Raw genomic sequence first — 13,632 nt, 5'->3', positions numbered from 1 at the left:
ATCTGGCGGGTGTCCCAGCTGTGCTCATGAGCTGGAAAAGTACTAAGCAGGTTCACAGAGGAGAAGAACAGAACTTTACAGAGGATGAGTCATTGTAAACAAGATGGGAGGCATGTTCCTTCGCCAGCCTGCCGAACATCAGCAATGTCACCAGATACTGCTGGCGGTAAACAAGCGGTGGTCAGTTTGTGTTGTCGCAGAGAAGCATGCCGCTGACCCAGCTGCAACACTGAAAATGCCATCTGAATATTAATAGCAGGACGTAAGCAGCCCACTGAGCTTCATTTCCCTTCCTCTGTTCTAAAGAAAAGCCGTTTGGGATCATGTGAACATCACTTTCCAAAAACTGTCCTAAAGTCGCCTCTTGTCACTGTTGACATATGACCCAAAGCACATCAGAGAACTTGAGAAGTTTGAACCACACTTAATGATTCAAATTGCTCGCTTGTTACCATGGAAAGCTTAAGCTTTTTATTTTATGAACATCATTCGCTACTACACAATGAGCAATCGTAATGTCAACTCCATGTTGGGTTTGGGTCCAATATAAAACTATAGTCTTGATTAATTTGGTTCCAGTCTTGGGTCCCAAAAAATCCCTCATCAAAAATATCACTTTCATCCAAGTCACAAGCAAGTCTTATGTATGTTTTTTTCTCCAAAGCAAGCTTTGGTAAATAATCCAAAACAAGTAGAAATTAATTTGATCCCCTTGGTCATGTAATGCATATTTTGGACCAAGTCTAGGGTCCCACGAAGTCCATAAACAAATAGTTTAGAGTTGTGTCTTGGTTCAGACAGTTGCTATTCTGGAGGTATAATGTGTAAAATTTGGACTAAAGGTTTAGGACTGTCTCCAATCTTGAATCAAAACACTTGTTTGAAACTTAGACAACTGCTTGAGGCCAAACAGCTCGTTGAAACTTTGTTTCAACCTTATATTTCAACCAAATGACTTCAAATTGGCTTGAAACTTATTCAGAAATACGTTAGGTCTGACTTGGACCAAAAGACTTTAGACTTACATCGAACTTGACAAAATAAAGAAATGGATGCTTATCCTTGGTCTTATCAAAAGTACTGTACATGGATGACCAACAAACTCTACATCTGGCATCAAAAGATGAATCATTGAACTGCTCTAATGACAAATACTTGAAAAGCCACATTAAAGCAAAGGGCCCAGTGAGTGGGCTTGATGGGATCCACAGATAAATTCATCCTCATCACAGAGGGTCAAGCATTTTTTGGGATCCGGCCCGGTGTCTGGGAAATAATGTTGCTGTTTAATGTTGCATTGCACAGAAACCTAAAACTTGGCAACCTGGCCGCGGCTCCATGCCAGATCTATATATCTGCAGTCTGTTTGCCGTGGACTCTCTAACCAGCTCCAGCTTTGAGGCCGTGTTCATTTATTACATGTTGTCACTGTAAATCAAGCATCACAGCCTTGTCCATTCTCAGGTTTTCCATCTGCTATACCTTTCAGTGCCTTTCAGTGTATTACTGTGTTATGTGTTACCGCACACACACTTGTTTGTGTATGCGCTTAGTGCAGTTGTTGTGGTGCTACTTTGACAAACACAAAACTTCATTCTTTGGTTTCGCTCTCCAGCTGGCAGACCAAGCCGAAGTGATTTCACACAAAGATGGTGGGAAATGTTAGGTGAGTCATCATTAAGTGAAAGCGTGTGGTGGATCGAGCACATTTTGATTGAGTTTTCGGTGATGTGTACATCAGGTACTACAAAAGAGAGTAAATAATGTCCCGTGCAACCAAGTGAGATCAGCATTTGTTTTCCCAGATTTAAGATGGTGGTGTTGGCACATCAGGGGGCAATCACACTCTGTTGTTTTAAAACCGGAGCTCTTGTGCCTGGTGGGTGACCTGAGTTAGCATAAAACTGCAGGAAGTTAGAAAGGAAACTGCTATAGGTTAGGGTTAATGTACCTTGGAAACAAAAACAGAAAGATTGCAGCGATTTATTGCATAAGCATACGTCTTCTTGAATTAGAACTAATCTACGTTGATGTAAAACTACCATTGGACAACACCGCAATAACTTGTTTGGACGTTTGCACTTTCGTGTCTTGAAAACAACTGCATTACTCATCTCTTCATCAAATCTCTGCGGTGGTTTATTTAGCTTGGCGTAGTCGGCATAGAAAGTTGCAAAATCCCCGGTGCCCCTAAACTGTTTCCAGCACGCTCGCTCACTTTGAAACACGTTATTCTCATGTGGATTGAATTGCATTACACAATTGCGTGTAATGCATTGTGCGCACACCCATTCTTCCGACTCGAGGACTGTTTCATGTTAAGTGACGTCGAGAGCTATAACCACAATAAAGAACACAAGCACATCAACTTTGAGTTGTTAAAACTGCAGTGTAATAAACACACTAGGAATATAAGCAGTGAATGTACCTCAGTGAAGTGGTGTGTTTGCAATGTGCAGTTTGTAGTATCAGGTTTGCGCACCCTGCATACATTAACATGTTTGTCCCTAAAATTACACAGCGCTTCAAAAATAGATAATGCAAACACGAGTTGATTTTGTGTTTGCATGGCCGTGTCTATTTGAAGTGGTCAAAATAAGACTGCTGCTCAGCTGGCCTGTCCAAGTCTAAAACTAGACCAAATTAATTTAGCCCAATGCAAGTCAGTTTGGGCCGGGTCTCAGTTCGCCATGTTATTTGTGTAAAAGGTCAGTAACAAGTTTGAGTTGTGTCAGTCTTAGTGAGAGTAAATTAATTGGGATCTGTTTCCTGTTTGCAACTTGGACTGACTTGAGTCTTGGATCAAATGACTCAAGACATCAGTGTAGAACCTATGGCCCGTGCACAATATTTGGCCCCTGAAACCATTTAATTTGGCCCACCACAATTATGTGAACTTGAAAAAAAATACAGAGGAATATATTACCCACACGAGTCCCATTGTTGGATTTTTCCCCATATCAATTTATGCATGCAAAAATCTGAGTCAAAGGACTATAGGTAATTTTCTAAATTGAATTTCTAACATGAGGATGGCTGAATTATAATAGAAAATCTACTTCTGGTTGCTAAAACTTCCCAACACCACCACCAGGGTGGCTGAAGTCGCGGGCCATATAAAAAATATCCTAGCGGATGTATCCTACCAGAACAGTCCGTGCACGAGCATTCCCTGCACAGGCATGCATCAGCTCGGTCACTTGAAACACACTCACTTCACAAATAAATAAATACATAAATGTCACCTCGTTACGTTGCAGCTGAAAGAAGTTGTTGAGATAGTTGGAGTTGAGGGAAGAGCTCAAGTCGGCCGAAGCGGGACTCTTGCTGAAGTTGAGATCCGGGTGGGAAGAGTTGGGTTCGGGTCTGAAGGCGTCAAAGGCGCTGGTCTGGTGGTGGGGGTCTTGCAAGGAGAGATAGACCCAGTTGAGGAGTTGCGCAGGCTGGTACACGGAGGCACTCGTGTCTATAGCAGACAATAAGCTCATCTTCAATCCAAAGGGCTGAACTCGACTTGCCACCGCTGTTACTTTCAATGGAACTCGTTTCTTGGTGGCTTTTTTCCTCGGGGTGAGAAGTCGAGTTCTGCTTTTTGATCCCGAAAAAAAAAGAGCCCTTATACGCTCCTCACGCCCGGAGCCTGGCCCCAGTTAAGTCTTAGTCAAAAGTCATTGCGCTAACATGTCAGTATAAAAAGTTCCCCCCCTGCTCCCAATGGTCCGCTATCTGCCTTTATTGCAGCGGGACCGAGAGAGCTGCTTTGAATATTAAATGAGCCCGACGTAGCGTCGCCGTGGACACTGGCCAATCAGCGCTCGGTTGATCATGAATATTCATGACCGGCGTTTTAAGCCAAATCGTTCGTCGAACACCCTAACACCACTAAAGTAATTTATCACACTAGCCAGCGAGCGTTTTCACCAAATGTACTGTTTTAAAGAGGTGACAAAAGTGATTGTGTGATATTTTTTTCAGTTCAATTTTATGACGCTAATGATGACCTGCAACCAGTGGAGTTTTGTCCCAATGTTTTTTTTGTCAAAATATAGTCTCCATTTTCTATGTTTAAAATGATTCTATGGTATCTTAAATTACATACCACCCACTGAATCATCCTTCTGGTAGCAACCAGGCAGACGAGCCCACCAGACGCTAAAGCCTTCAAAATGGCTCCATCTTGTGGCGGATTTTAATAATCATTGCAGTCCGACATACAGTACTGTACTGTATTTACACCAATTTACATACACACATTATTAAGAAACCAAGGTGTACTTAAAAAATGCAATTGAAGTGTTTTTTTTTTTTTTTTTTTTTTTAGAAGCATATCATTTACTAACTTGGATAATGAAACAATTTTTCGCCGTTTATGACATATGAGCAAATTTAGTTTTCTTTTTCGAAATTGGGTTATTTTATATGGGCGGTTCTAGTTTCAGGAAACACACCTGCAGCGTAATAAATAAATAAATAAATAAATAAATAAATAAATAAATAAATAAATAATCACGTCGTGGAACATTAATAGCGGGGATGCGAATCGTGCTTTACGTCCATCTAATTACAATTTACGTATGCACTCGTGAGTGGAAAAATGCGTTGTTTACTTTATTTGGCGTTGTCATGTTATGACAGCGGCGTTGACAGGCAGCACAAGTGTGACACATCAATTGGTGGGCGGGTCCTCCCTTGAAGATAGAAACTGTCTGGAATGACCCACCCTCTGCGAGCCTCAAACGTCGTTCACCAGCAGCACGACTCGCCGAGGACCAGGAAGAAGAAGTCCAACAGGCCCAAGTAAGTTCCTAATCCCCAGAAGTACATTTATTTTTAGGACAATGGTTTTGAAATATTTACGGACAAGTTATCTCTGGAGACGTAGCGACTATTTTTGGGAAGCGTTTCGAGGTGTACGTTACTCTTTCTTTTTTAAATACACCACTCGCTACCTCGGCCACTGCAGGTTTATCTTTAGCTCGAGTTAAACATTCTACGGCTAAACTGAGGCATGGCGCTATTTTTCCTCATTGCTTTCTCTTAAGACATCTAATTATGTACTGCGATAAAGCGAGACGCCTTTTCATTTTACGCAGTAATAATTAAGTGGTGGTTAGTGGTTACGATATGTAGCGATTTTTCAGTGATTTGTATTAGCCCGAGGTACAGTTGATCTGGCCCGACCAATCTTCAAGACAGCGAAACCTCAGCACAGCGAACTAAAGCTGCAGTGCAGTACAGTATACTATAGCTACTGTGTGTTTAATTAAACAGTAAGCCATTGTGACTCTGTTGACTCGCTTATCGTGACTACAATAAAACAGGAAGCTCAAGTTATGGACGTTACACGTTGTACTGAGTCGCTGTGTATAGATTTTTTTCTTTTTAAACCTATTGGAAAATACTTAAGTGGTGCATGCAAGTCCAGTGAGGTCATACACGGAACAAGTAGCTCATTATGTACACGAGTTTAAGTTTTGTGTCTTTCAAGGAAGGTAAACACAAAAATGCAAGATCGCTAACATAAGATGAATGTAAAAATCTCACTTTTTCTCATATTAACAGTAAGTGTTATGTGTTTATTTTTCTGTCTACACAGTACTTGAAATAGGGCCAGATGGTCATCTAGTGGTTTTCACAACTGTTGCTCATCTTTTGTTTGAGGATGAATTATTGCCTTGTGGTCTTAGAAGAAAAGCATATTTATGCTTTCTCTGTCAGTGTGTTTAAAGTGTACCTTAGAGAAGTGTAGTGCTCTTTTGTTTTTTTGTGTTTCTTTCCAGTGTACTGCAACTGGTAGATTTGCTGTTCAGTGCAAAACTAAAAAGTTTCTGATCCAGGAATGCTGGCCGGCCAATATATTTGGAAACATTTGTTCCCCATAGGAAACAGAAGTTAATCCATTTCAGAGTAAACTACAGCCATCATAAAATCTTTAATTCCACAAGCTATTTTGGAAATCTAATTTCAACATTTTTGACTGACATGCAAGTGTAAAAGTAACGATAATTCACCTGAAAGTATGCAATAAAACATTCTTAAATGAAGAGGGTTTGCTTTAAAACCAGCAAAACACTGTACCTTAATAACAAGTAATAAGACATAGTAGAAAGCCTGCAGGTAGCAGTAGCAGCTAACGCTAGGATCTGAAAAGTGAAGGTCCAGTGAGATTTGCGGGATGGCTCCAAGTTAGTTTTGCATAACTTTTTAGAGATATAATCTTCCAGAAAAATTGTGCCCTTGGAAACGTTCAAATATAGACCTAGAACAAAAATGACATAAAGGATAATTTGTCCCTTTCTACTACCTACCTACTGTGTTCTGTTTTGTCTTTGAAGCCATGAGTTACCCCGGTTACCCTCCTCAAGCTGGCGGTTACCCACCACAACCTGGTGCTTACCCACCCCAAGCAGGCGGGTACCCTCCTCAACCTGGTGCCTACCCTCCTCAGGCCGGTGGATACCCACAACAACCCGGTGGCTACCCACCCCAGGCTGGCGGATACCCGCCCCAGCCGGGTGGCTACCCACCCCAGGCGGGGGGATACCCACCCCAAGCAGGAGGTTACCCACCCCAGGCAGGAGGATATCCACCACAGGCCGGAGGCTACCCACCGGCACCTCCACCAGGTAAGGCGAACGTATACAAGCCTCCCCCCAAAGGTTTTTTATTTTTTTTATTTTTTATTTTTTATGTAGCCTACAGTATGTTTTTTTTCCCTTCCCAAAGCAAACAAACATCTGCTGTTGCTCTTTCACTCCCACTCTTTTCACTTCTACAGTGCTCCCATTCTGAGTTCCACACTCTGTCACCTACTTGTTGACTAGTCGGAAAGTTCCAGCAAGAGGAGTCATTCCTCCATTCATTGTCCCATTCTAATATTCTTAAGTGTTGGCTATTTTGAAGGCAATGCAATATGGGTAACAGTAGAATGTTTGTTTTGTGCTGCAGGCAGCTGGGGAGGTGGCCCTCCTGGCGGATATCCCTCCATAGGTGTGGACAACCTCACCAACCCGGGATACAACACTGGCATGGTAGGTTTAGTTTATTAAGAAATGTACCTCCATCTTGAGAAAATATTTTTATATGTATGTAATGTGACATGTTGAGATGGTTGCATTGATTGAGTATTGCAGTTAGAATGAATTTCACATCATAACTGGGCTATTCCATCTTTACACTTTATGGTAAGTCAGTTCTTGAAATTTGCGTCATAAAAAACAAAAACTCAGCATTGCTTTTTTTTTTTTTTTTTTTTTTTTATCAGTCAGCGTATCTTTCTTGCTTTCTTGCATGGGAAGAAGAACATTTTACATCAAGACATTAAAATTAGCATCCAGGCCTCTCAAGCTTGCCCATTTTTAACCCTGTCCCTTTTCTGATTGTTTGTCCTGTTTGTATCATTTCATTTGTGATGTCAGGATTCCCATTTCACTGCATAGCATGGCTGCAATTTGTTTGAATATTTCTGTCATAAGCATTTAAATCAGGGCTGTCAAACTCACTTTAATTCAGGGGCCACTTTCACCTAAAATTGATCTCAAGTGGGCTGGATCAGTATATCTATGGCCTAGTAAAAGCCATAAATAATGACAGGTCAAATTATGTAGTTTTTTTTTTTTTTTTTTGCAAATAATTACAAGTACATTATGAAAATATTCCTATTTATTTTTGACTGCAGAGTAATCTGAGAATTCAGAATGTCACATAATTGGTTGTCAGAGCGCCCCCCAGTTGACAAAATTAGCAACAACAGTTAATTTTAGTGAAAAACTAAATTTTGTGTTCTCACCTGCCATATGCTTGACACCCCTGATTTCAATGTTTTAATTGATGTGTCTCATACAAACACAATTCAATTTATTTTAGAAAGTTGTAACTTCGCCCATATTATGGAATGCCAATCTTTTTAAATTACAGGCCAACCAGATGTGCTACGGCATAGGGTGTTTTACTCCAAACCCCATGTACGCCTACGCTCCCAGGGGATACCCGCCTGTCTATCCACCAGGCGGGTACAGTGCCCCTTTCCCTAACCAACAGTCATATGGCCTGTACCCACAGCCAGGAGGAGGCATGCCCCAAGGCCCAGGGATGGGCTACCCAGGACAGCCTATGCCCGGCTACCCTCGTGCACCATCTCCCAACCCCACCGGGTATGGAGCAGCACCGGCACCGATGCCGGGGTACCTAAAGGCCCCCTCTCCAAATCCATCATCGCAAGCCTATGGAGGAGGAGCCATGCCGATGGCCCCGCCTGTTAACGTGAGAACCAACATGTTCTAAAGACAATTTACCATAGATTATTGGCCAAAGCTTTGGCCAAATTGGATTTGTGTGATTGCAGAAAGGGTTCAGAGGGACAATCAAAGACTTCCCTGGAGCGGACCCTCTCAAAGATGTGGAGGTCCTCAGGAAGGCCATGAAGGGCTTTGGTGAGTGACTGCCTTGTTTATCCACTATCTGTTTGTGAAGCTCTTCTCCAGGTCAAACCCACACTCAATAATTTTCATGGAATTTGACTATGTAAACAGTGTCATAACAGATTTAGGACGCCACCTGTTCATAAGGTTATTCTATGGTCTCAGGACAGGCACCAACATTATCAGACATTTAAACGGTACACATTATGTAGTATTTCTGAGCTCTCCTTCAAACGGAGGCCAAGACGATCCTTTTTCACAAAGAGAACACGTGAAATCAGGGTCACAACAGTTAATTTATCTCCGACAGCAAAGGGTTGGATACTTCCACCAACTGTTCATTATGATAATTTGTAGCAAATATCATCAATATAATAAGTGCAATGGTTTTACACGTTCAAATTGTCTGTGTGGCCATAAAGGAATCTAATCGGTTCTTTACATTGTGTTTTAAAAACATTTATTTAGCATTAATATATATACAGCTGTTGTAAAGTTTAAATGTATTTATTAATTGATTCATATCAATTTTGAGGTGAAGAACTAATTGACGTGGTTTGTGTGCAGGAACTGATGAGCAAGCCATCATCGACTTGCTGGGGAGTCGCTCCAACAAGCAGCGTGTTCCTCTGCTCCGTGCCTACAAAACTTCCTATGGGAAGGTAGAACATCCCGCCCATCCATGCGTATTCTTAACACACTCTTTTAGCATGCTCAGGGGCTGTGTGTTTCTATAATGAGAAAAGCCACAGTTTTTAAAATAGTGTTGGCAGCGTTCTCCATATGGAGAGGCAAGTGTAGCTTAGTTGACAAGCAAGTGACAGGTGCTGCCAGGAAACGGGACAGGGGGTTGGAGGACAAATGCTCAGAGCTCATTATAGTTTGTTTTTCATAGCTCTAGTAATTGATGACGGACTTCAGTTATTCCAAGCCCGTTTCCATTTTCAGGATCTGATTAAGGACCTCCACTCTGAACTGTCGGGCGACTTTAGGAAGCTGGTCATGGCCACGTTGAAGAGCCCGTCTGAGTTTGATGCCTCTGAGATCCATAGTGCCATCAAGGTAAACATTTACATCGTAAATATTAGTCCGGATGAGAACACAAGCAATGACAAAAGGGATGTAATAAGCAATGTTATTAAAATATGAAATACTGGGCAAATGGCTTCTCTTGCCAGTTTAAATAACGATTCATTACAAGACAGGAAGACTGTGCTCAGACCAAACCGCAAGGTGAGATTATTATTTGCTGCGTGTTCCCTGTAGGGCGCTGGAACCGACGAAGCCTGTCTGATAGAGATCCTGTCGTCTCGTTCCAATGCCGAAATCAAGGAGATAGCTCGTATTTACAAAACAGGTGAGAAAGTTCAGGCCGGTAGGTTCACTACTCATCGCCATGTTCAGAGTTTGATTGATAAGATCGGCGACATCCAGCTTTGTGAGTGTTCATTGGAGGTTATACTTCCTTGAAATGATCAATCTCACTTTGGAGTTTTCACTGCAGCAGATGACAAAATCAAACACTCCCAAAAGTGATATAATGTGACAAAATGTGGTTCTACTGCCCGGGTCTCAGGTCAGCAGACCAGACTCAATTGGAGGTACCGATGGCTAAACGGAGGCTTAGAGGAGATCGAGCTTTTGCTGTTGCCGGTCCCTCCCTTTGGAATGACCTTCCACTAAATATTAGGCAATCCCCCTCTTTATCCTTTTTTAAAACACGTCTTAAAACACATCTGTCTTCTTTAGATTTTGGCGCACCATGAGACTTGTTTTTGGTGTTTTGTGGTGTGTATGAAATTGATGTTTAGTCTACTTATTTTTGCATTTATTTATGTATTTATTCACTCGCCTATTTCTTATTATTACCTAATGTAAAATGTATTAACTTGAAAACAAAAAAGCACTTTGTATATAGCAATGTCTGTTCTTAAAGCAGTTGAGTATAGTTTAATGGATTTGCCCGCACATTATGGCTAAAACTGACATTTGGGTTTACAACCAAATACGCCACTATCAATCATTTGTGTTATTCCCTCAATTTAGAATTCAAGAAGTCTATGGAGGATGCCATCAGCAGTGACACCTCAGGACACTTCCGTAGGCTCCTGATTTCTCTTGCACAGGTACAACAACGAAACCTACTCAAATATTTGTCTGTGACTACAAGGAGACCCTCAAGTCTTTTTTTTTTTTTTTTTTTTTTTTCTCTCTCTCCTCTCTCTCCTCTCCACCTTCTCTATAGGGTAATCGAGATGAAAGACCAAAGGTCGACATCTCACTGGCTAAGCAAGATGCTCAGGTACAGTCTGATTTACACAAAGTATTCATATGTCTGTTTATCATTACTTATGTACCGTAAATATGTTTTCTGCTCTCCTCCTAGGCTTTGTACGCTGCTGGAGAGAACAAATTGGGGACGGACGAATCCAAATTTAATGCCATCCTATGTGCCAGGAGCAAAAACCATCTCAGGGCAGGTAGGCATTAAAATAAATGTACTTTTTTTTTTTCACATTATTTTATCCCTCCTCTCAAGTGTATTGTTGTGTCACATGTAGTTTTTATGGAGTACCAGGCGATGTGTGGCAGGGATATCGAGAAGAGCATCAGCAGGGAGATGTCAGGAGACTTGGAGAGTGGCATGTTGGCTGTGGGTAAGAAAAAAACCAAAAACAAAACACCAGCAAGTGTCATCACCCTGCCACATAAATGTTCTGAGCACAGATTTGTTTTACATAATCAGTTTCATGACATGTTGAGTATGTCTAAACTGAGTCACAGATGCAGCATTCATGTGTAAAATATTTTCCGCATGTTATAACGCCCTGTTTTTTTCCTCCTATTGTTTTTGCTACCATCAGGGTTGTGGTACTGTAACCTATTTAACGTGTTTTTTCTAGATGTTTCATTTCAATCAGTCAACTCTTATTTTACAATTTTCACAAATATATTTTCATTGTGTGCACTGCAGTGTGCATGTTGCATGATATTCCAGTTTTGTTGGAATACAGTTTTAAGTGTGTTGCATTACGTTTTCATCTTGTGATGATACATCTTCTTCTATTGCTATTAAATGGCAAGTATTTAGTGTTATGGACATATGTTTTCTATTCCAGTGAAGTGTATTAAGAATACACCTGCCTACTTTGCTGAGCGACTTTACAAGGCTATGAAGGTGAGACTCATTCTGCATGACGGAAGATTTTTTTTTTCCCCGCTGTTAATGTGATGACAACTGAGTCGATGTCGATGATGTCTTTGCTATATTTTTTTCAGTAAAGTAAAAATAATAATCACGGAATGCTTTGAAATAAAGCATCATCAGCTTATACACTGAATTTAAGCAGAGCATTGACTTGGCTCTCCCACTGTAGTGTGATGCTATTTCCAGTCAGAGAAAATAAAAATAGTAGTTGTAGTCGACTAGTCTGTAGGTAGCGTAATACACATACAAGGAAAATGGACCATTTCACTCATTCCCATGATGTTTGTGCGTGCGTAGGGAGCTGGTACTAAAGACACCACCCTCATCCGAATCATGGTGTCGCGTTCCGAGGTGGACATGCTGGATATCCGCCAGGAATATGTGAAAAACTACCGCAAGTCGCTGTACACGGACATCTCTGTAAGTATGATTACTGAGCTTGATTGGCCAAATGAAAAGCTGAATGATTGGGTTGGATACAAATGTTTTTCCTATCTCATAACAGGGCGACACATCAGGGGACTACAAGAAGCTCCTTCTCAAGCTGTGTGGCGGCAATGACTGAAGCAATCACATTTTACGTGCCTTCAATAGTAATCTGTTTTGGCTTTATATTATCAAAGCAATACAGTATACACAAGCTGCAAAAATGCATGCCGTGCCAGTGTCCTCAATGTTTACCCGGTTGTAACCTCACATGGCCACTTGCAATACAAAATGCACACAAAAGGTTTTTGTTTTTTTAATGTTGAATATGAGTTCAAATTAAGTGTTTTAATGCATTACATGTGAGGAAAAAAGCTTTATATTTTTAAAATGTTTATATTGTTTATTGGATCCCCATTCTTGCAGTAGTACACCAATTGTAAATGTGCCTTTATGAGCAGATGTTATATCTGCTTTTAAAAGTTTAATGTTCAACAATGCTGAATTGAAATGCACAAGTGCCATAACATATCACACTAGGCCATGTATTCTCTGTTGTAAGTCTACTTTGACATTTTCCTTACTGTTGTTGCGCTTTGTAGTTTAGGTGCATGTGAACGTGACACCATCTATTTCAATCATTTGCCTGGAATTTTATATTCACAAGTGTCAGAAAATAAACACTGACAACTGACCCCTTTTCTGGCTCATCAAATTGCTTCCACCCAAAAGCTCATAAAATTGCTTTCACGCAAAATACAGTCTTAACCATTTTGTAAAATGTGAGAACCCACACAAAATGAAGAGAAAGAAAGGCAAAGTGTGTTCTTGCTGCTCTTCATGTATGGTTTACTTGAAAACACAATGCACACACAACCATATTTTCCCAAACAATCACGAGCCTCCATCTCCAAAACAGAACAATGTTGTATTGTACCAATGACTATGAAGATGACAATGAAAAATGTGTGCTCTCATCTAATTACATGTTTGACTCGCCAATAAAATTTGGTGGCTGGACTGGGTCGTTTCCACGCTTTAAAAATGAGGCACTCTGAAGTGCCAAGCCCCTGTTCACACGCTGGCGCTTCCCACCATGAAGTGCATGGACACAGGGCCAACAATGAGGCACTCTAAAGCGGCTATCGCCCCAGTCCACATGATATTAACTGTTAGGTCTTTATTATTGCTTTCGTTCAGGTTGTTTGCATTTCTTGCTAGCTGGCTGTTAAGAGTGTATAGGGAAGGGGAACTCGATAGCACAATTTTAGCCACATTAAAAAAAAACAACACTAAATCGCCACAATGAAGTACTACATAATCCTCAGTCTTTGCATGTTTTCTCTAATTATTTTCAAGAATGTATAATGTATTTAAAAACAAATGTGATATCTTTTACAGGCTATTTTCGCTTCACCCTTGTCTTGATGACTCTTTGCCAGCAGAGGGCAGCAAAAGACAAGTGAGAATGACACAAGACTCTTTACACAAGGCTGTGGCTGGTCTGCATATCTGCATACATTCTGATAGATTCCTGTTATGTGAATTATTTTGACGTCATTTTATTCTTGTTGATCC

General features: G+C 40.9%; 2 protein-coding genes across 3 annotated transcripts in view; one reads left to right on the top strand and one right to left on the bottom strand.

Annotated features, from left to right (window-relative positions):
* The window catches only part of zcchc24 (zinc finger, CCHC domain containing 24), a 47,719-nt gene extending 44,003 nt beyond the window's left edge, over window positions 1-3,716 (bottom strand). The window contains exon 1 of the mRNA XM_077494530.1: window positions 3,246-3,716. Coding sequence (XP_077350656.1) covers window positions 3,246-3,488 — 243 coding nt within the window. The 5' untranslated portion in view covers window positions 3,489-3,716. The remainder of the gene's footprint in view (window positions 1-3,245) is intronic.
* A 913-nt stretch (window positions 3,717-4,629) lies between these two features.
* Window positions 4,630-12,748, top strand: LOC144000851 (annexin A5-like). Of its 2 annotated transcripts, none has more exons than XM_077494529.1 (15): window positions 4,630-4,797; window positions 6,336-6,626; window positions 6,949-7,031; window positions 8,062-8,262; window positions 8,345-8,432; window positions 8,988-9,082; window positions 9,369-9,482; window positions 9,687-9,777; window positions 10,467-10,546; window positions 10,666-10,722; window positions 10,807-10,900; window positions 10,982-11,077; window positions 11,540-11,598; window positions 11,926-12,048; window positions 12,134-12,748. In XM_077494529.1, the coding sequence occupies exons 2-15, from the start codon at window positions 6,338-6,340 to the stop codon at window positions 12,191-12,193; spliced, it is 1,530 nt and encodes a 509-aa protein (XP_077350655.1). In that variant the 5' UTR covers window positions 4,630-4,797; window positions 6,336-6,337; the 3' UTR covers window positions 12,194-12,748. The 2 variants fall into 2 exon arrangements, with proteins under 2 accessions (XP_077350655.1, XP_077350654.1); XM_077494528.1 differs by having other exon boundaries at window positions 7,918-8,262.
* The last annotated feature ends 884 nt before the right edge of the window (window positions 12,749-13,632 follow it).

This window comes from Festucalex cinctus, chromosome 14 (assembly GCF_051991245.1).
Source record: "Festucalex cinctus isolate MCC-2025b chromosome 14, RoL_Fcin_1.0, whole genome shotgun sequence".
NCBI classification, from domain to species: Eukaryota; Metazoa; Chordata; class Actinopteri; order Syngnathiformes; family Syngnathidae; genus Festucalex; species Festucalex cinctus.
This window is presented reverse-complemented; position numbering and strand designations above follow the sequence as displayed.